This window comes from Protomyctophum bolini (assembly GCF_963924005.1).
Source record: "Protomyctophum bolini genome assembly, chromosome: 24".
NCBI lineage: Eukaryota > Metazoa > Chordata > Actinopteri > Myctophiformes > Myctophidae > Protomyctophum > Protomyctophum bolini.
In genome coordinates, this window is record NC_137885.1 from 11,977,557 (window position 1) to 12,000,066 (window position 22,510).

At 42.5% G+C, this 22,510-nt stretch overlaps 2 protein-coding genes across 3 annotated transcripts in view; one reads left to right on the top strand and one right to left on the bottom strand.

The window, feature by feature from the left end:
* LOC308311614 (metalloreductase STEAP3-like) overlaps positions 1–22,510 on the bottom strand; it is a 351,330-nt gene that overhangs the window by 197,119 nt on the left and 131,701 nt on the right. The gene's annotated exons all lie outside the window — the stretch shown is intronic.
* Positions 577–1,620, top strand: LOC308311479 (calcium-binding protein 39-like; the record flags this gene model as incomplete). The annotated part of the gene is made up of 1 exon (XM_080758165.1): positions 577–1,620. The coding sequence occupies one exon, from the start codon at positions 577–579 to the stop codon at positions 1,618–1,620; it is 1,044 nt and encodes a 347-aa protein (XP_080614291.1).

Genomic DNA, 22,510 nt, shown 5'->3' on the forward strand with positions numbered 1-22,510 from the left:
AGAAAAGTGATCCTATATCACTACCTACCCTAGGGGTCCCGGACCCCCTGTTGAAGACCCCTGCCCTAGATGGCTCGTATCCTACAGAGCCACACCGTAAAAAGAAGTGCGTTTTGCCTCTGCTACCATAGCAACCGTGACGTAGCCAAACTAGATCCAATCAGCATGCAGCTATGATGCACCATCTTGGGAATGTTAGCCGATATCATTAAATGTGTCGTGAATCCACTGACTCAGTAGTAATTGGGGGAAAAAAAGGTTCTAATCCAGGCAGTCAAACAAACTCAAAGTTCACATTAATCACACAGTAGCTCAAAGTTAATATTAATTAATATCCATACAGAGAATAGACTGTCACAAGACCCATTTATCACACTAGATTGTTTAAGAAGGCATTATACCTACGAAGTTAGATCACAGGCCTTAAAAACCTCAAAGAGCAGTGTTAAGAAACGAGAACATTATTCTGACCCATGTGCTATAGCAAACCAGACCAGCTTTTGAGAACGCAGTACCGCGACCGTTAAAACAAATAATACGTGCTACTGCCCCCTTCCCCCCGGTAAACCATCCATCATGCATTTCCCCTTCAGCAAGTCCCAAACTTTCCCCAAGTCACCGGCGGACACCGTCAACAGCCTGAGGGAGAGCATGATGGCGTTGGAGAAGCAGGACGGCCCCGACAAGGTGTCACGGGAGAAGGCCGCGGGGGAGACGTCTAAGAGCCTCGCGGCCATGAAGGAGATCCTCCACGGTACCAATGAGAAGGAGCCCCAGGCGGAGGCCGTGGCCCAGCTGGTTCAGGAGCTCTGCGCCAGCGGCCTGCTCGCCACCCTCGTAGCCAACCTGCAGCTCATCGCGGCCCCCGAGGAGCAGAAGGACGTGGTGCAGATCTTCAGCAGCGTCCTGAGGCATCAGGTCGGAGGAGCCCAGGCGCCCACGGTGGACTACCTGTGCGCCCACCAGAACCTGCTCTTCACGCTGCTCAAGGGCTACGAGGACCAAGGGCTGGTCCTGAACTACAGCAGCATGCTGCGAGAGTGCGTCAAACACGAGCCGCTGGCCAAGATCATCTTGCGGTCGGAGCAGTTCTACGACTTGTTCAGGCTCGCGGAGACCTCCCCGTTCGTCCTCGGTGCGGAGCCGTTCGACACTCTCAAAGACCTGCTCACGAGACACAGGCTGCTGAGCACAGAGTTCCTGGAGACGAATTACGACACGTTCTTTAGTCAGTACGAGAAGTTGCTTCGCTCGGAGAACTACGTGACCAAAAGGAAATCCCTCCAGTTGCTGGAGGAGCTACTTCTCTACCGGCACAATTTCACCATTATGACAAAATACATCAGCAAGTCAGGGAATTTGAAGCTGATGATGAACCTGCTACGGGACGAAAGCCCCTGCACTCAGTTCGAGGCGTTCCATGTTTTTAAGGTGTTTGTGGCGAACTCGAACAAGACGCAGCCAATCCTGGACATCCTTCTGAAGAACCAGACCCAGCTCATTGAGTTCTTCAGCAAGTTCCAGAACGACAGCACGGAGGACGAAACGTTTAACGACGAGAAGACCTACCTGGTCAAACAGATCAGGGACCTGAGGAGACCTGCCCCCCAGGAGGACTGAGGGTGGGATCGGAACTGGGGGCCATGAGACCATTATTATTATTCATATAATCGAATTATACTTAATCGACCCCTCAGCAGCCCTCAGCATCTGTTGTTTCTGAACAAATGGGGAATCCCTTTTTTGAGGAAACAAAAACAAGCCAACAACCATACATGCCCGTATCCACTCATCGACTACCGGTTTAAGTAAAGGGTCCTGCCCAAGTACAGTTTTAGACCACGACGGAGGGGCGCCGTCTCAAGCAAACTTGAGCCATGAGAGACAGCGCTGAGTTGGGGGACTGCCCATAACATGCGCTGCTCATAGAGTAATAGAAGGATAGACACTGAAACGGAGCGTTAGCCCCGCCCTCATTTCAATGGAAATTGCTCAGTTGCGTTTTGAAGCACCGGAAGACTGCCGGAAGTATAATTATAACTCAATGGCTCGAGTGAGCGGAAGTTTAGCCTAGCCTAGCCCAGACCTCAAATTTGAGGTTCGGGCTTACGCACATGACGTCATGAACGTCCGTCCACCTCCATTAAAGTGCTGCAATTCCACATTTCACCAGTAGGTAGTGGCAGCTTCAACGTTGGATAGCCTTACCCCATGGGGGCTTGGCGCTGCTCCCGTGCTTGCGGTTATGTTTAGGGTTAGGGATAGGCTTAGTAATTTTGGAACAATGAGCCTTCAGACTAATGACACGGCACCGCTGAGTTGCTGTATCGAACGTTGCGAAGTTCACTTAGCTGTGTCAGCCCCGTTTGAGTTGCGAACCGGTATGGACAGAATAGTAAATCGTGTTCTGGCAAGAGCGTTTGCTCGACTGCCACTCAAAGTGACTACTGGCCAATCACTGTGTGTCCTGTTTACTCATACGCGAAGGCAATTAGCCCTTCACTAAGTCCCTCCCCAACCCATCCTTGTCCAATAGGCACGTTAGCAGCGAAGAAAGCTTGACCTGCATAGCAACCGTTGCTAAACTATTTGGATTGGCATTGGACAATCGTTTTTTTGGGGTGGGATTTAGTGAAGGGCTAATTCAGCACTCGGGTCCCTGCTGCATGTCTCCTCAGCAGACATTTTGATTAATCTATTTGTGCTTTTTAGTGTGGTCTTCAGCCACGTTGTGGCTACATGTGGAGTGGCCAGTCTACCATGTCGGTCACCATCTATGATGTATCTGCGCCATAATACTCCATATTTGGGAAAGTTTTCAGCCTGATCACCATTAACTTCCATCTATATCCAACACATAAAGCTGAACCTCTCTTACCCCATTTCTAAGGACCTCAATCAACACTGAAATCCCGCTGTAAGACCCACTGGGCATCCCACCGTGGATTTGTCGATAGCCACCAAACGGCTAGACATCAGCTATCGCACAGTAAACTGGGCAATGCTGGGTGTATATCCTCATGCTGAGGAACTCCTCTTTGTACCGCCTGTGTCGTCATTGTTGTGAGAAGAGCTACATTTAGCCTCTCAGACCCATTTGAGCCACGGACCACCGTTTGATGACATTTAGCCTCTCAGACCCATTTGAGCCACAGACCACCGTCACCAGAACATTTAGACTAGAGACTAACAAATATACACTTCTATAAAATACTTTGTCCACAATTCCATCCATTCTGTATTGATGTTGGTACCACCTATTAGGAGAGATGACAGGCAAACGTTGATCAAAATGACAATCATTCATTTAGCTGGGGACCACCTGGAAGGACCAATGGTGCACTGGCTTAGCTAATTAACTGCTTAATTATCATTAAAGGAATTGATGGAATTGCCTGCGTGTAATTTCACTTTGATGTTTCTTGATAAAGCATCTAGTAGTTAGTTAGAAGCATTGTTTTGTGTGATATGATGATATGATACGAGTGTGGCGCGCTGTGATATTTGGACAGCTTGTAGATCTGCTATTTGCATGCATTTCATACAAATCTTGATATTGCTTAATGTGCAACATTGTGATTTGGATTGGACACACACACACACACACACACACACGAGTCAAAATGACTAATTGACATCACCAGCTGCTGGATTGGAAGTGACTGTTAAGTCGTGTTGTGTTGCATATGTTTCGTTCCTTGTGTACAACATACAGTATAGATATAGACCATGTTTAAGTAACAACACGAGAGAATTATACAATGTTTTTTAATGTGTTCATTTATTGACACTGTGCGGAAGCTAAATTATTTGTGGGTCACCGGCCTGTCTGATCTGCAGTGTTGTTGGCTATCCTGTTAATTGGGAAGGTGCCAAAGCACTGTAGAGGGGTGTTCATGTTCATATTTGTATGGTGTTTAGTCTTTTTGAGTGGTGCAACCGCGGCCATGATCTTACCATATAAGTTAATGGCAAGGTGCTAACAAGGTCAGTGTTGTTTTTGGCAGCACATTTCTATTTTAGTATTAGTCTTAGTCTCTTGAATAGTTTTCATTTAGTTTTAGTCACATTTTAGTCACCCGGAATGTTTTATGGTTAGTCTAGTTTTAGTCGACTAAATCTATAGGTGATTTTGTCGACTAAAATGTATTTTGGCGGGCCTTGATGCCGTCATGATGACGGCATCATATTTTTACACTTGCTGAAAATAGCCGATTGCGACGCGTTGTGAGCTTGTAGATCAGCTATTTTCACTTATGACTTATACTGGATCTCTTGTCCACTAGTCCCTTCCTAACATTTTAGTCTAGTTTCTATTCGTTGACGAAATTGTCAGTATATTTAGTCTTAGTTTTAGTCATCATAGATAGTTTTCATTTAGTTTCCGTTTAGTTTTCGTCAGTGGAAAAAGGTAGTCGATGAACATTTTTCGTTTTAGTTTTAGTCGACGAAAACAACATTGAACAAGGTGCAACTTCCCATAGACAGCACATTCATCCAAACAGAAAAGTCCCATCTGATTGTATTACACAACGTCAAATTCACCAACATTGCAGCTGTATGAAAAGCTTGAATTATTCTCTTTCTATCCTCAAAGTGTTTGTTTCATGAAAATCCACTGTATACATTGTTATGAGCTACTTTGTGTCCTTGCAGGTGATTATTTTTCTAAGTGCTGGAGTTTGGAAGTGCTTGTTAGATATCACTCCACTGTCCTGTGTATACCACCTGTTTTGAATTAGCACATGCAATGCAATGGCAAGATGGCCGCAGTCTGGTCAATTGACCTTTTGCAGATGCCATGTTTCCATGGAAGCACTCGTTTTCAGTAAAGCAGCGTCCTGCTGCTTCTTGCATTATGTGCTAATTCAAAACAGGTGGTACACACAGGACAGTTGAGTGATATCTAACGAACGATCCCAAACTCCAGTCCAGCACTTAGAAAAAGAATCACCTGCAACCTAGATGTGTCACAGAGACGTAACGTTATTTTTTGAGCGTTTTACTCATATCTGGCTGTCTGAATACCAAAGAAATCAATTAAAAAAAATGTCCTTAAAATATTGCTTCTAGCAGCTTTAATTCTCAGGGCTTCTTGGTAATCCAGTCCCAATGCAATGCCCATATATGGAGTGTCACGGCAGCCTCCGTGTCGCTCTGTTCTCACTTGTGTCACGAGGCGTGACGGACTGATGCCCGTATATGGTGGAGTGACTGATGGGTCACGCCACAGGTTTTTCCGGTTTTCATAGTAATCTACGGTCGCAATTATTATACAGAATGTCCCATTTCACACACGTTTTCAAATGTATAAATTGTATACAGATATTTTGAAAATGGCAGATCTATACAAACTCAATGTGTCACATCGCATGCTTGTAGATCAGCAATTTTCAAATGGCCGAAGTGTATATAGGGCTTATGTGTGTTTTGTAGTAATGATCTAAATCAGTGGTTCTCAACCAGTGGTCCGGGGACCACCAGTGGTCCTTGAGAGGGTTCCAGCTAGGTGGTCCCCAGCTAAATGATGGTACCCAAATGGACCCTTATAGAGCGTTGCAGTCCCGCCCTCTTTCATGACGACGAGAGACCCGGAAAAGAATAACGTTCATTTTCCTCATAGACTTTTCAAAAAGTATTTATTTCAAGATGTTTAAGCCGCGGACAGAGCCAACTCAAGTGGTCGGAAAAAGAAAAAAAAAATCCGGGTCTCTCGAGGGAGCGGGACTGCGACGCTCTATAGATCTTTAACTCTTGAGAGCGTAAAATGAAACCAAATATTTGGTTTAATTTTACGCTCTCAAGAGTTAAATTATTGTTAAACATCTGCATTACTTAATTTACAAGAAGTCTACCCAATTAGATAATATAGAATTGTTATTTTGATCAACATCTGCCTGCTATATATCTCCTACAGTATAATGGTACCAACATCAATACAGAATGGAATGATGGACAAAATCTCATCCGACACCAAAATATTCTTTAGTTTTGGGTCTGAGAGGCTAAATATCATCTAAAAAATCACACCATTTGAGTCACGGAACCACCATTAAATGGTGGTAACCGTGGCTCAAATGGTGTGATTTTGTGTGATTTTCTTTTTGAGGGCGGGAACCCCTTTTGGTGTTAACCGTTTCAGTACATAGGACGTGCCTGAACGTCATAAGGATTGGAACCGAGAGGTGCCTTCGACGTGTGTGGCCGTCCTAGCGCACCCTCAAAGATACGGGGCGAGATAAGAATATTCAGAATTTTTCCTATTTTTTTTTTTGGCTTTTCGCTTGCCGTATGCTAACGCTCTGTGCAATTATTAGCTTGTCATTGACTCCCATGTTAGTGCGGCGGAAAGAATGTCACGTATCTCCTAATCCAGGGCGCTCTCCGTGGTGATGAAAGCATCGATATGCTGGCGCTTCATTTCTGCTCCTCATCCGTCTCTCCCGCAAAATATGAACGCTTTTTGGAGCGTATATAAATAAATTAAGATGATCGGGGATTGTGAGGTCACGTTGTAAAGTCAACTTTTTTAAGAAAGTGTTTCCGGTTCATGGCTTTCAGAGTAAAAGCGATCAGACAACTCTGGCACCCCGGAGCTTCTATTTTGATGCACTTCCGGCACTGATTGTGTTTTAAGCAATATGTTAGATCTACAAGCTCATGTGCCGCGCTATGAGCTTGTAGTTCTGCTAAAAAAAATTAAATTGTGGAAAATGTGGCACAAATCTTTTAATATATTATTTCAGAGCGAACGTTTTTAACTCAAATCTTTGCTTCCGGGGGGGGGGAATTAAAAGATTTCAGTGCACTGTGCCTACACATGTCGCGACCGCAGGTCGCGACATGTGTAGGCACAATGCAAGGAATAAATGCATTCGCCATGTATCCGAAGGAAGTCTGATCCAATCACTTTTAGATTTCTCCAGTTTAATCCTGAGTTTAAGTTTTTTAGTGTTCAAGATCTAATCTTAGGCATGTTTAAGCCTCGAGGAAAATCCGTGTTGAGGTTCTTAATCCACTGTTTTTCATTAAAACGTCTTTGTCCTACTGTCCAGTTAGGATTGTGTTGAAGTCCAGCGCATTTTAGAGCTCCAATGCCGTGCGCCATAAAATGTTGCACCAATCTTGTGGTTGTCTTTTTGGCATTGTTAATATTGTATCTGTGTCGTCCCAGCCTAGTACCTATTGTTTTACCTGTCTCTCCGACATATTGTAAACCACATTTTTCACATGTGATTAAATAAATGCAGTTGCTGGTTCTGGCTGTTATTTGTTGTTTAATCTCCAAGACGCGTTTTGTGGTTCTATTTTTTACTAATTGTTTGGGTTTGAAGTATTCTGGTCCCTGGCGTGCTGGTGTGTTGATTTCTTTTAGTTTGCTGTGTACTAGATAATCTTTAAGGTTTTTATTTTTTCTGTAGGCCGATATAATTTTATAATCTTTTAGAAGATCGTCTGTTCGGTTCTCAAAATTCCTTTTTATTCTGTTGTTGGCTAGTGTGCTCTGTGTTGAATAACTGGTTATCAGGGCCAATTTGGGGCCTGTATCTCGCACTTTTATTTCTAAGAAGGTTTTTTGGGCTTTCCGGAGGAAGGTCCTAGTGTATCCTCTTAGTCTGAGGGCATTAAATAGAGTTTTACAAGCTATTTTGAAATCACTTCTTTGCGTGCAAATCCTATGGAATCTTAGTAGTTGTGATTTGACTATTCCTGTGTAGGAGTGTGTCGGGTGGAATGACGTTTTGTGTAATAGGGCGTGAGTGTCTGTTTCTTTAAAGAATACTTTTAAGTCTAGTTTCCCATTTGTGTTAAAGTTTGGGCCCTTGAAGATTGTTACATCAAGAAAGTCAATCCTTTCTGTGTGTGTCACATATTTTATCGTTATGGATCTATGATGGCTATTTAAAACATCAATAAATTCCTGGAATTCTTCTTGGCTATGTTCCCATATTCCAAATATATCATCTAGAAATCTATAGTAATGTGTCGGTTTAAGTCTGCATTTTTCTAGTGCGGTCTGTTCCCATATGCTCATGTAAATGTTTGCATAAGATGGTGCAAATCTCTTTCCCATGGCCGTGCCTTTGATTTGTAAATAGAATTTGTTGTTAAAGGAAAAATCATTCTGGGTTAGATTTAAGTCTAGTAATTGGAGTATTTCCTCCTCTGGTCGACTTGTGTCTGGGTATTTACTAAAGACTTCTCTGACTGCTTGGAGTCCTGATTCTGTTTCAATGTTTGTGTAGAGGCTGTCTATATCTATTGAAAATAGAAGGGCCTCCTTTCCTACTTTAATAGCTTTAATTTTGTCCACAAAATCGTAAGTGTCTTTTATAAAACTGGGGTGTTTTATCGACAGTGGGTTCAGGAAATATTCAATAAACTCTGCTGTCTGATACGTCTCGCTGCCACAGTCCGACACAATTGGTCTCCCGGGTGGAATTTCATATGGTATTGTCCATGAATCCGGGCTTTTGTGTATTTTTGGTAAAAGATAAAATATCCTAGCCCGTGGGCTATCCTGTCCTATTAAGTATTGGTGTTGTTTGGCGTTTATGTGCCTTTTGTCCTTAAGACTGTTTATGATGGCTATGGCCTTCGTAGCTGTCTGCATGTAAATGGGTTGGTCTAATTGCCTATAATGGTCCTGATTGTTGAGCTGTCTCTCACCTTCTAAAAGGTATTGATGTCTATCCATAATGACTATGCAGGAGCCTTTGTCTGCTGGTTTGATAATGATTTGTTTGTTGTTGATTAGTTCCCTAAGTGCCCTGGTTTGTTCTATTGTGAGATTATCTTTTTCCTTAATGTGTCCTGGTATGCGTGTTACCGTATTCATGTCCTTCTGCATCAGTCGTTTAAGACTGCTTGGGATTAAATTCTCAGACGGTTCCCAGCTTGATTTTGGTCGAAAAGGCAGTATCTCCGTTCCTTGGTCCATTCCAAAGTGTGTAGCTAGTTTCAATCTGCGGTGATACTGAGAAAGGTCTTTCTTTAACCTGTTGGTTTGTTGTTTATAGATATCCAGTGTCGGGACAAAGGAAAGTCCCTTTTCCAGCAGTTCGGTCTGGTGTTGATCTGGCTGGAAGTAATGGGACAGATTAATTATGTTTGACTTGCCCCCCCTCCTTTCTGGGTTTATGGGGTCTATAAGTTTAAACTAGTAAGCCAATTTACAAGCATTGCTTTGCCTGTCTCTGTTGTCCAATGTACGTTATCAGGAACCACTTTAAACTCCCTGTCATCCAATTTAGGGAGGTAATTATAGGTAATAATATTGCGATTTAGCTCTCTCATGTTATCCTTATCCTTTATTGAGAAATTAGTTGAGTAGTTGACTAAAGGGACATGGATACTTGCAGTTGGGAATGCGTTCTGTGCTGCTGCGATGGCCTCTCTCAATGCCCTCTGCGCTTGTTTTGGAGCGTGGCCTCTCTCGTTTATCCCAACCGACAGGATGCAATAGGCTACAGTGGTGTTGCTCGGTATCCTCTCTAGTAGGGCCTTCGTATGTTGGAAGCCCATTCCTGGGTAGCAATCCACTTGCAGATCTGGTCGTGTCAGAGATGGAAGTTGGCTCATGTTTGAGTCTCCTATGATGAGGATGCTTTTCTTTGGGTATAGTCTCCAACGTTGGTTCTTCTTCCCGGTGTTGATGTGTTTGTAGATTTTTTTTTTTTTTTTTTTTTTTTTTTTCTATTAGCCATTGTTTCACTCTGTCCAATCAGAATCAATGGGTGTGTGTTCTATTGTTCTGGATTTTTTCAGTTGTGGTTTGGTTTTAGTAGAGACCAAATGTCTCTAATGGAGAATCAGTAATAATTATAAAAGACTTATCTCCGGTTTCCAGGTACTAGCTCAGGGGGGAATTAAAAGAGGGGGGGGGGGGGCCTTGGAACAGCATATTTTCAGATGAGGGTCCTTGACATGAAAATGTTTGAGAACCACTGACATAGAAACATGAGTTTTTTCAGAAAACTGTCAGGATTTAGAAGGCATTTGTAGAATTGTCCTCAGGTCTAATCCTTTTTTATTTGTTTATTTTTAAAGGAAAACGATGCCTGGTGCCCTTGTCTGGGCATAATGTACAGTACGGCTCACCTATAACGACATGCGACACATAATGTACAGTACAGTACGGCTCACCTATAACGACATGCGACACATAATGTACAGTACAGTACGGCTCACCTATAACGACATGCGTCATCAAGGCCACTGTAATCTCTCAAGACAGATATCCTGCAATATACCGAGTTCGTTCCTGTATTAAAGCCACTGTGGCCTCGGGGCATATCATTTTTGGAAGGGGCATAGAGCCGTACTGAGAGGGTACAGTACTACAGTAGCCATGGCCTTCATGGACACTGCGATTCCGTGCCCTGCCTATAAACCTTTTTTAAAGCTTGAGAGTAGCTGTCAACAGTGGAGTCCAATGTCAACATATAGGGCAAGATATGAGTCGCTTCAGTAAACTGTCGAGAATGACACTCCCAGCCCGATCGATGTTCCGTAAGGTGTTATAAGCACTTAAACCCTCTAGAGTCTATAGACTTAGTAAAATGGACATGAGTTCACCTCTTTTTTCTTGTGTCTGCAATCCAAAATTATCAAAAAAAATAACAAGGCGTTGTGACACAATGTGAGCTTGTAGCTGTCACTTTTGGCTATAATATTCCCCACGGAATGTGGTTAAAATGTGTTATAATTGCACTGAGAGAGCCTGCAGCGATAAGAGATTCTACCCTGTATCACTCCCGCAGCGGTACTGTATGTGATTGATGTTTTTATCCTTGATGAGGACATCTGTTTTTGACTTCACGTCTTATGTCTGTTCGACCACTTATGCCTGTTTTACATCATTTATGCGTGCAAGTAATTATGGAAAACAGGCATAAGGGGTGCAGTACTTAGTTTAGACAGTTTTTGGTTTAGACTAGTCATTGGTTAGACCAGTCATTAGTCCTACAACTACAACCTATATCTCAAACCCTCACCCTTAACCTAACCTCCCACGGGGCAGCACACCTAAACCTAACCTTAACCCATGTCTAACCAACGACTATGTCGGTGTTGTCCACCGGCCAATAGGGGACCACCATTCTTAAAACAATTTTGTACATTTGTGATGATTTGATTGGCTGCATGGTATGATGTTGTATGATAAGAGCACCCCTCACTTCACACAAGTGTGATTTCTTTTTTTACTCTACAAGTAGGCAACTTTAAGTGCACTCATTTCCCAATACAGACACAAATTCTTGTTTTTTATTCCATTGTTTTTTGAAACAACATAACAGACAAATTCTAGATCATGAAATGCGGAATATAGTTATGAATAAGACTGGAACGTTTGGTGTATGTGAGTTCAACTGAAGTGGAGATTATTTGTCCCAGGTATGAGGAAAACTCATTTTGAGAAAACGGCCTTTAAAGATTTGTAAACGTTTTATATGAAGCCACTATTTTGAGACAAAATATCTCATCCAAACCTTGGCAACAACATATAATGGCATACATCATTGGAAAGGTCTGGACCTCGAGCTGACTGTGGTCTGATCCTTAGTTTGTACCAACAACCAATCATGAAAATAGAGATGGTGGATTTTCACCCAGAAAAACTAAAATAAACTATCAAAATAAACAATAATCTATCTATTTTGCTTTAGTTTGAAAGAAAACATGTTTAGGAAGCAAAATAGCAACAAAAAAAGAGAAGAAAAATCATGATTTCACCTGCCATGTCTCGCCTTAAAACTGGTGATATGACAACATATATCATTAGGTTTCCAAGTTGCATCGTTCCCAAGTAGGCCTGTGGCCGACTGCGACGGGCACGTACAGGTCTATAGTTAACAAAGAGTTTAATGTTTGTGTTCGCACCGTTTGTTTTACATCACCATTACATCACCTAATCAACATGAGTTAGACTTTAATGTATTAGCGCCCCTCACGTCACACGGGTGTGATTTTTATGTTACCGGGGGGAGGGGGGCAGAAGACGTCATATGTCGCTGCGCCATCAGCTCACCTCTGCCCCACCCCCTCCTGGTGCTGCGGCCATCTTGGAAATGAAACACAATATCAACACAATAATGCCACACAGTATTATATTAATATTGCTACACAGTTATTTGTTACCAGTAAGACGCGCAAACGCAGGAAGCGAACGCAGCTCATACATATTTGGGTTTTTTTAAGATTACCATATAAGGAGTCCCCAAAGCAGCTATACGTCCAAATATGGAGTGTGTCACAAACAAATCACTCGGCTCCATATATGGGCACAAAGGGGGGACAGACGGACACACAGACAGACATGATCTGCTAAGTCTCATAGTAAGTGCTCACTGCGTTCGCAATGAGGGGTAGTCAGGGATAATAACCTACATGGTTATAGTCTGGCGTATATAGCCAGAGAACTATTTCCAAATATCTTTAAAACATATAGTTTTGAATTTACATAGCAAGCTATACATTATGCTTCGACCAATTAAATTCACAGGACAAAATGTACGTGACTGCAAAGATGAATGAAACAGAGGAGGCGGGACCTATACGCTTACTCCCGGATAGTTTATGGGGCTTCCTCTGCACAGATTGTGTGACCTGAAGCATTTGAAAATGGCCAGAGGCAACAGCCTGGCTCGAGAGACTTAACCTAAGGCTAACCTTAGGACAAACAGCTATAATAGGGAGTATACACAATCTTTGCCGAGACTTGTTTGGCGGTTTCATCGGAGGGGAAAAAACAGGCAAAGAACTGGAGATGGAGCAATACAGTGGCAAACTTCTCCACGCTGCTCCCTCAAGTATAGGCCTACTGGCCTAAATAAATCATGGCTTGTCTGAAAGGTTCAGCGCTCGTACCAAGCACACAGTGGGGCAAGGGGAGGAGGCCCTTTGCTCTCAATCTCCACATCAATCCCCACCTCCCTTCATCTAATCTCAACAGGGGGGAAACTGCAAAAAGCTCTTTGACTGACTCTGGGAGCTCTTCTCCATCCTAATAGCGGCCTACCGCACTCTCAGTAGCAGAAGAAGTGTTTTATATTTATTCGAATGCCCCTGCCCTCCTGTCGAAAATCGTTAAGACGAAAGAAAGCAGGAAATTAAAAAAATTAACACTCAACTTTTGCATTCTCTAATAACAACCTAAAACATGAACCTTGGTTGAAAAAAAAAAAACCCGAAAGTTGTCCTTGTAAAAATAGCAACGCCTTTCATTAGGCCTGGTTGACGGGTTTAGTTATATATGTATTTATGTTACATCATATATTTGTGATGATTTTTTGTTATATTGATGAGTTGAGTACATAGGACCCCAATGGAAACTAGACCACAAGGACTTTTTTGGTGATATCCTTTTAGACCAAGTGTTTGACTGTATATAAATATACATATACTGTACAGTATGTATATATATGCTGTTTGCATAAAATATTCAATCAGTCAATCAAACACCTACACCACAATATAGACATGCTCTGTTACGTAAAAGTCTTGCGTTCAAACCTTCACTTGCGTAAAAGTACAAAAGTGTTGCCATCACAATTCTTAAATCACCAAAAGCAATATAACCAAAAACCTTTGAAAATGTGTCTGTTTTTCGAAAATACCAAAACTACAAGCTCACAGCGTGTCACAACAAGTGTGTTGTGAGCTTGGCTATTCTCAAAGTTTTGGATTAATAATAGTAACTCTACAAAGTAAATAAAGCTATCAATTGTAGTAATGGAGTAAAACATGATTATGTAATGGAGTGTATTAGGACAAGAATTGAATTGGTCAAGCCAAGTAAAAGTACAGTGCTTGAATAAAAGTTACTTTTCATCACCCGTCTTGTCTGGACTCACTCCAATCTATCTCTCCCTAGCGTTTCTTATACTTATAGCGGGTGGGCGAGAGGCTGGGTTATAGGAAACCTTACATAAGACAACCGGAACAAACGGCTGAGTGGTGCCAAAGAGGCACGTTATAGAAATGAACAATGGGAGAGAGAAAAAAAACCGCACAGCAGCACTTTACTCGAGTCAAGAGCAAGAGAATGGGTTGTTGCCGAGACGGCAGCCACCTTGGGGGCCTCAAACGGTGCTTGAATTGCTGTGTTGAAACACTTGAGCCCCCCCAAATAAAAATAAAAATGAGTAGCCTATATATATATAGAGAGAGAGACTATGGTGGGCGCTGCTTTAGCGATACTTGTTCCCCCTTCTTTCTCCCTCATAAATATGCTGTATCGGTATGATTGAAGACTCTGGTCTCGTCAATCTTCTTTCATATACCGGCAGCAAGGCTGGAAGGCCCACACTTTTTTTCTTTTTGCTATCAAAAGTCTTTTCATCACATTGACTTTACAATGTGCCTTTTGCACAAAAAAGGAGGGGATGGGAGAGGCATGAAAGGACTCAATCAGAACAGGGAATATTGGAGTGCAATACTACTTACGAAGTCTGCATATACCTCGGAGGTGACAGACCAACGCAGCTATGTAAAAAAAGGAAAAGTCAGACCCGTCTGAACTGAGTGGTGCTGTACTTCTTCCTCGTGTCCGGCCATCCTCTGTATCACGTCTCTCCAGTGGTTGGCGCAGGCGAGTGCAGCGGCATTTGGCCCGGCCAGGTCATCTCCAGTACATTGTGGAGCAGAGATACGTCTCATGATGTGCTCCATTGTTCGTGGTTCGCGGCACACGCATGCATCGGGGCATGTTAGTTTCCATTTTTTCATGGATGCGGTGCTGTACTGTACTCGTGCTTCAGATGGTGTGTGTGTGTGCGTGTGTGTGTGTGTGCCGCTCACCCAGTGGTAATGGTGAGGTGTTTCAGCTTTCCATGCTCGGACACAGAGACAGACACGTACATAGACATAGGGACACACATTGCTGTCGATAGGAGTGGCTAGCACCACTCAAAAAGCAGCTTGATTAAATGGATTTGTTGCACCAGGTAGATGTTTGGCCTCTCGTGGGGTTTGAATCCAGGCATCTACTTGTCCAGGTGCACAGGGTTTCGCGGTGGGGAGGAATCGGAGGCGGGGAGAAAGTAGGGTGACTCCATTCTCCCATGCTCTCTCTGTGTGTGTGTGTGTGTGTGTGTGTGTGTGTGTGTCCGATCAAATCATTAGAAAGAAGAAAAGAAAGTCAGGAGACAACACTATTTGTTTTATTTTTCGTCTTATAAATTATTTGATCGGCCCAAAATATTGTGTTCATTGTCATGATTCGTCACGATCCGAATTGGCTTTGTCCGCGGCGTAACCGTCTTTAAATAAATTATATTAAAAGTGCCGATGGCAGAATGCATGGGGCTTCCACTTCCTGGGCCACTCGCTTTTCTGAAAGGGGGCGGGACTGCGGCGCTCTATATGACACACAGAGCAAGTAAAGAAATAAATATAATCCTGCTACACCTATGGTATGCACACGGCTGACATCTTGCCAGCAAGGTGCTACTACCTAGGTGCAACTTCCCTGCATGGGCCGTTGAGTGATATTCAATAGCCTTGAAACAAACACAAAATAAAGATACAACAATTATTATTCTCTAATTATGGTATTAGAATTCACAGGGGACTGACTCAACGATTTCCGTCCACTTTGTCTTTCAGGTGGCGTCCGGCTTCTGGATTAGTGCTGTTTCCATCACATCCACTTCTGCCCTGTGGCGTTACAGGAGGGGTTCCCCCACTCACAACACCAAGTTCACCAACTGTCCATAAAGGTTCCATCTCCGGTGCAGCTGGTAGCAGGAAACCTGTAAGGAGGAGGAGACAGAAAGACCATCAGCCTGTCTCCCAGACCCACATTAATCCGAATACACAGCTTTCTGTGAAGTGCTCTAATTGGCCATATTCAGACCGAAGCCATCTTGCCAGCAAGGTGCTAACTATAGTGCAACTTCCCATAGACAGCCCATTCATCCAAACAGAAAAGTCCTCTCTAATTATATTAAACGTCAAAATCACCAACATTGCAGCTAGGGAAAGCTTGAATTGTGCTCTTTCAATTTTGTAAAAGTGTCTGTTTAATAAAAATCCACCGTAGACATGTTATGAGCTACTTCCTGTCAAGAAATCCCTTGCAGATGATTATTTTAGTATCAGAGTATATGGAAGTATATGGAAGCGCTCGTTAGTAAAGCAACCTCCTGCTGCCTGCTGCACATTCACCGGTGGTACGCATGGGCCGTTGAGTGATATTCAACGATCGCTTCCTTACAACACAGCTCATAAAATGTCTACGGTGGATTTTTATGAAACTAACACTGTACAGATTGAAAGTGGATAATTCAAGCTTTCGCTACAGCTGCAATGTTGTTAATTTTGACGTTGTTTAATATAATTATTTAGGACTTTTCTTTTTGGATGAATGGGCTGTCTATGGGAAGTATCACCTAGGTAGCACCTTGCTGGCAAGATGGCTGCGGTCTGAATATGGCCAATGGACTGTAGTGCAAAGAAATACATTCAAGGAAAAGTCTATAAAACCAATTACATCCCAGGGTGGGATATAGAGTGTAGCGTAGATATAGTGTTGATATGGCCAACTACTTAAACATCTTCTTTACAAACATTGCAACAACGCTGGTTAACAAACTGCCCTCCCACTCTGGGCGTTTTGGTGTACATCAAAGCCTTCTACAAAAACCTAGGTGTTTTTAAAGATGATTTTAAACTGGCAATGGTAACAACTGAGGAGGTACAAAAGAAACGGAGTGCCCTTCGACTCCACAAGGCCACTGGCCATGACAATATTCCCTCCAAATTTCCGAGACTCTGCGATCTCTATAGCTCCAATCATAATTAGATTAGACCCCGGCAACTACCGGCCTATTTCTATTAAGCTCCATCTCGAAAGTGATGGGGAAAAATAGTCTATGTACAGGTTGAAAAGTATCTTGACACAAAAAAATGTATGTACGAATCTGGCTTCAGAACATCCCACTCCACTGACACATGCCTCCTCTATTTGAGCGACCACATCAAACAAGAGTTGGATGCTGGCAAATACTGCGGCATGGTCAAGCTGGACCTCCAAATGGCTGAACCATGCACTCTTTAGTTTAGTTTATTCGCACAATAAAAACAGTACAAAAAAGGTAACATCAATAAAAGTGTGTGTGCAGGTGAGAAAAGAAACCCAGGGAGGGCTTATATGTGGTTCTCACCAAAGATAATATACAAATAGTAATATACAAAAAGTAAGACAAAGTAATTAAACATCCCTTATTTGAATCATATTGGAACCACACTGTCTGCCACGATACTTGGAGGTTTTCCGTACCAACCTTAGATACTTTGTGCCTATGATAACTGTTGTCTGCCTTTTTAATATATGTACTGTATTTCCTGAAAAGCCACTTGTCATTATGGTTCATTGTCCTTGTCATGTCTTTGTATACTCAATCTTTTTATTTATAATAGTGTTGTGCCTGAGCTGTTTTTGTTTTTGTTTTCTTTTCTTTTATTTATGATTATGTTCTTGTTGTATAATGTCTGTTTGTCTTAAAAAAAAAGAAAAAACAATAAATATACTTTAGGAAAAAAAACAATGAAAAAAAAAAAAAAAAACATAGGTATGGAAAATAGCATACCAAGCCTGAGTGTGCCTAGTGTACATGCCATGTCTATCTGAGTCTGAGTATGCATACTGGTACTCCATACTGGTTAACAAAGTAAAAGCAATTGGTTTTGATAGCACATCAGTGGGCTGGATGCAATCCTACCTGGAGGGGAGAGAACAGATATGGTGGATGTGAACGGAATGATGGGTTGTATTGAAGCGTGCACCTAGTAGTAAAGTAGTAGTAGTAGTAGTAGTAGTAAAGTAGTAGTAGTAGTAGTAAAGTAGTAAAGTAGTAGTAGTAGTAGTAGTAAAGTAGTAGTAAAGTAGTAGTAGTAGTAAAGTAGTAGTAGTAGTGTAGTAGTAGTAGTAGTAAAGTAGTAGTAGTAAAACACAAAAACTAAGGCACTGGTGTCGGACTTCTGGTTTACCGGAACAGGGTTCAACTCCCTGCAGTGCCCTGCTTAATGTGTTGTTGTAGTAGAAATTTTGGAAAAAGTAGTGAAGAAGTAGTAGTAGTAGTAGTAGTAGTAGTAGTAGTAGTAGTAGTAGTAGTAGTAGTAGTAGTAGTAGTAGTAGTAGTAGTAGTAGTAGTAGTAGTAGTAGTAGTAGTAGTAGTAGTAGTAGTAGTACCTTACATGCCAGTGTGGCGCAGGTGATAAACCGGGGGTTTGTAAACAGGACATTCAGGGTTCAAGTCCCCTGAAGAACATTTTCAATGTCCCTCTAAATTCTAAAAGGCTGGTTAAATATGAGTTCCCGGTTATACCTTACATGCCAGTGTGGCGCAGGTGATAAACCGGGGGTTTGTAAACAGGACATTCAGGGTTCAAGTCCCCTGAAGAACCTTTTCAATGTCCATCTAAATTCTAAAAGGCTGGTTAAATATGAGTTCCCGGTTATACCTTACATGCCAGTGTGGCGCAGGTGATAAACCGGGGCTTTGTAAACAGGACATTCAGGGTTCAAGTCCCCTGAAGAACGTTTTCAATGTCCCTCTAAATTCTAAAAGGATGGTTAAATATGAGTTCCCGGTTATACCTTACATGCCAGTGTGGCGCAGGTGATAAACCGGGGGTTTGTAAACAGGACATTCAGGGTTCAAGTCCCCTGAAGAACATTTTCAATGTCCCTCTAAATTCTAAAAGGCTGGTTAAATATGAGTTCCCGGTTATACCTTACATGCCAGTGTGGCGCAGGTGATAAACCGGGGGTTTGTAAACAGGACATTCAGGGTTCAAGTCCCCTGAAGAAGATTTTCAATGTCCATCTAAATTCTAAAAGGCTGGTTAAATATGAGTTTTGCAAATTTCCGCAATTTCCGCAATTTCCGCAATTTCCGCAATTTTGAATTTTTTAAAAAATTCAAAATTGCGGATATTGCGGAAATTGCGGAAATCCGCAATTTTGCAATTTCCGCAATTTCCGCAATATCCGCAATTTTGAATTTTAAAAAATTCAAAATTGCGGATATTGCGGAAATTGCGGAAATTGCGGAAATTGCGGAAATTTGCAAAACTCATATTTAACCAGCCTTTTAGAATTTAGATGGACATTGAAAATGTTCTTCAGGGGACTTGAACCCTGAATGTCCTGTTTACAAACCCCCGGTTTATCACCTGCGCCACACTGGCATGTAAGGTATAACCGGGAACTCATATTTAACCAGCCTTTTAGAATTTAGAGGGACATTGAAAATGTTCTTCAGGGGACTTGAACCCTGAATGTCCTGTTTACAAACGCCCGGTTTATCACCTGCGCCACACTGGCATGTAAGGTATAACCGGGAACTCATATTTAACCATCCTTTTAGAATTTAGAGGGACATTGAAAACGTTCTTCAGGGGACTTGAACCCTGAATGTCCTGTTTACAAACCCCCGGTTTATCACCTGCGCCACACTGGCATGTAAGGTATAACCGGGAACTCATATTTAACCAGCCTTTTAGAATTTAGATGGACATTGAAAAGGTTCTTCAGGGGACTTGAACCCTGAATGTCCTGTTTACAAACCCCCGGTTTATCACCTGCGCCACACTGGCATGTAAGGTATAACCGGGAACTCATATTTAACCAGCCTTTTAGAATTTAGAGGGACATTGAAAATGTTCTTCAGGGGACTTGAACCCTGAATGTCCTGTTTACAAACCCCCGGTTTATCACCTGCGCCACACTGGCATGTAAGGTATAACCGGGAACTCATATTTAACCAGCCTTTTAGAATTTAGAGGGACATTGAAAATGTTCTTCAGGGGACTTGAACCCTGAATGTCCTGTTTACAAACCCCCGGTTTATCACCTGCGCCACACTGGCATGTAAGGTATAACCGGGAACTCATATTTAACCAGCCTTTTAGAATTTAGAGGGACATTGAAAATGTTCTTCAGGGGACTTGAACCCTGAATGTCCTGTTTACAAACCCCCGGTTTATCACCTGCGCCACACTGGCATGTAAGGTATAACCGGGAGCTCATATTTAACCAGCCTTTTAGAATTTAGAGGGACATTGAAAAGGTTCTTCAGGGGACTTGAACCCTGAATGTCCTGTTTACAAACCCCCGGTTTATCACCTGCGCCACACTGGCATGTAAGGTATAACCGGGACTGTGTACCGAGGTACATGGCCAAAGCAGGTTCAAGGCCAGCCTGGGGGACCAAGCTGTACCCAAGCACTGAAGCCAATACTCATCGATGTACTCTGTTACCCTGGGTCTACTGGGATGCAGTACAGTGGGGCCGGGGGGGGGTATTTCCCCCCCGGTGTTTCCACACAGTAAAATGTGGGTGTTATGGCAAAATAAACTAGAACTGCACCCTATCGTAGTGCATGGATGCAATCCTACCTGGAGGGGAGAGAACAGATATGGTGGATGTGACGGAATGATGGGTTATGTTGTAGTAGTAGTAGTAGTACTAGTAGTAGTAGTAGTAGTAGTAGTAGTAGTAGTAGTAGTAGTAGTAGTAGTAGTAGTAGTAGTAGTAGTAGTAGTAGTAGTAGTAGTAGTAGTAGTAGTAGTAGTAGTAGTAGTAGTACCTTACATGCCAGTGTGGCGCAGGTGATAAACCGGGGGTTTGTAAACAGGACATTCAGGGTTCAAGTCCCCTGAAGAACATTTTCAATGTCCCTCTAAATTCTAAAAGGCTGGTTAAATATGAGTTCCCGGTTATACCTTACATGCCAGTGTGGCGCAGGTGATAAACCGGGGGTTTGTAAACAGGACATTCAGGGTTCAAGTCCCCTGAAGAACCTTTTCAATGTCCATCTAAATTCTAAAAGGCTGGTTAAATATGAGTTCCCGGTTATACCTTACATGCCAGTGTGGCGCAGGTGATAAACCGGGGCTTTGTAAACAGGACATTCAGGGTTCAAGTCCCCTGAAGAACGTTTTCAATGTCCCTCTAAATTCTAAAAGGATGGTTAAATATGAGTTCCCGGTTATACCTTACATGCCAGTGTGGCGCAGGTGATAAACCGGGGGTTTGTAAACAGGACATTCAGGGTTCAAGTCCCCTGAAGAACATTTTCAATGTCCCTCTAAATTCTAAAAGGCTGGTTAAATATGAGTTCCCGGTTATACCTTACATGCCAGTGTGGCGCAGGTGATAAACCGGGGGTTTGTAAACAGGACATTCAGGGTTCAAGTCCCCTGAAGAAGATTTTCAATGTCCATCTAAATTCTAAAAGGCTGGTTAAATATGAGTTTTGCAAATTTCCGCAATTTCCGCAATTTCCGCAATTTCCGCAATTTTGAATTTTTTAAAAAATTCAAAATTGCGGATATTGCGGAAATTGCGGAAATCCGCAATTTAGCAATTTCCGCAATTTCCGCAATATCCGCAATTTTGAATTTTTAAAAAAATTCAAAATTGCGGAAATTGCGGAAATCCGCAATTTTGCAATTTCCGCAATTTCCGCAATATCCGCAATTTTGAATTTTTTAAAAAATTCAAAATTGCGGATATTGCGGAAATTGCGGAAATTGCGGAAATTGCGGAAATTTGCAAAACTCATATTTAACCAGCCTTTTAGAATTTAGATGGACATTGAAAATGTTCTTCAGGGGACTTGAACCCTGAATGTCCTGTTTACAAACCCCCGGTTTATCACCTGCGCCACACTGGCATGTAAGGTATAACCGGGAACTCATATTTAACCAGCCTTTTAGAATTTAGAGGGACATTGAAAATGTTCTTCAGGGGACTTGAACCCTGAATGTCCTGTTTACAAACGCCCGGTTTATCACCTGCGCCACACTGGCATGTAAGGTATAACCGGGAACTCATATTTAACCATCCTTTTAGAATTTAGAGGGACATTGAAAACGTTCTTCAGGGGACTTGAACCCTGAATGTCCTGTTTACAAACCCCCGGTTTATCACCTGCGCCACACTGGCATGTAAGGTATAACCGGGAACTCATATTTAACCAGCCTTTTAGAATTTAGATGGACATTGAAAAGGTTCTTCAGGGGACTTGAACCCTGAATGTCCTGTTTACAAACCCCCGGTTTATCACCTGCGCCACACTGGCATGTAAGGTATAACCGGGAACTCATATTTAACCAGCCTTTTAGAATTTAGAGGGACATTGAAAATGTTCTTCAGGGGACTTGAACCCTGAATGTCCTGTTTACAAACCCCCGGTTTATCACCTGCGCCACACTGGCATGTAAGGTATAACCGGGAACTCATATTTAACCAGCCTTTTAGAATTTAGAGGGACATTGAAAATGTTCTTCAGGGGACTTGAACCCTGAATGTCCTGTTTACAAACCCCCGGTTTATCACCTGCGCCACACTGGCATGTAAGGTATAACCGGGAGCTCATATTTAACCAGCCTTTTAGAATTTAGAGGGACATTGAAAAGGTTCTTCAGGGGACTTGAACCCTGAATGTCCTGTTTACAAACCCCCGGTTTATCACCTGCGCCACACTGGCATGTAAG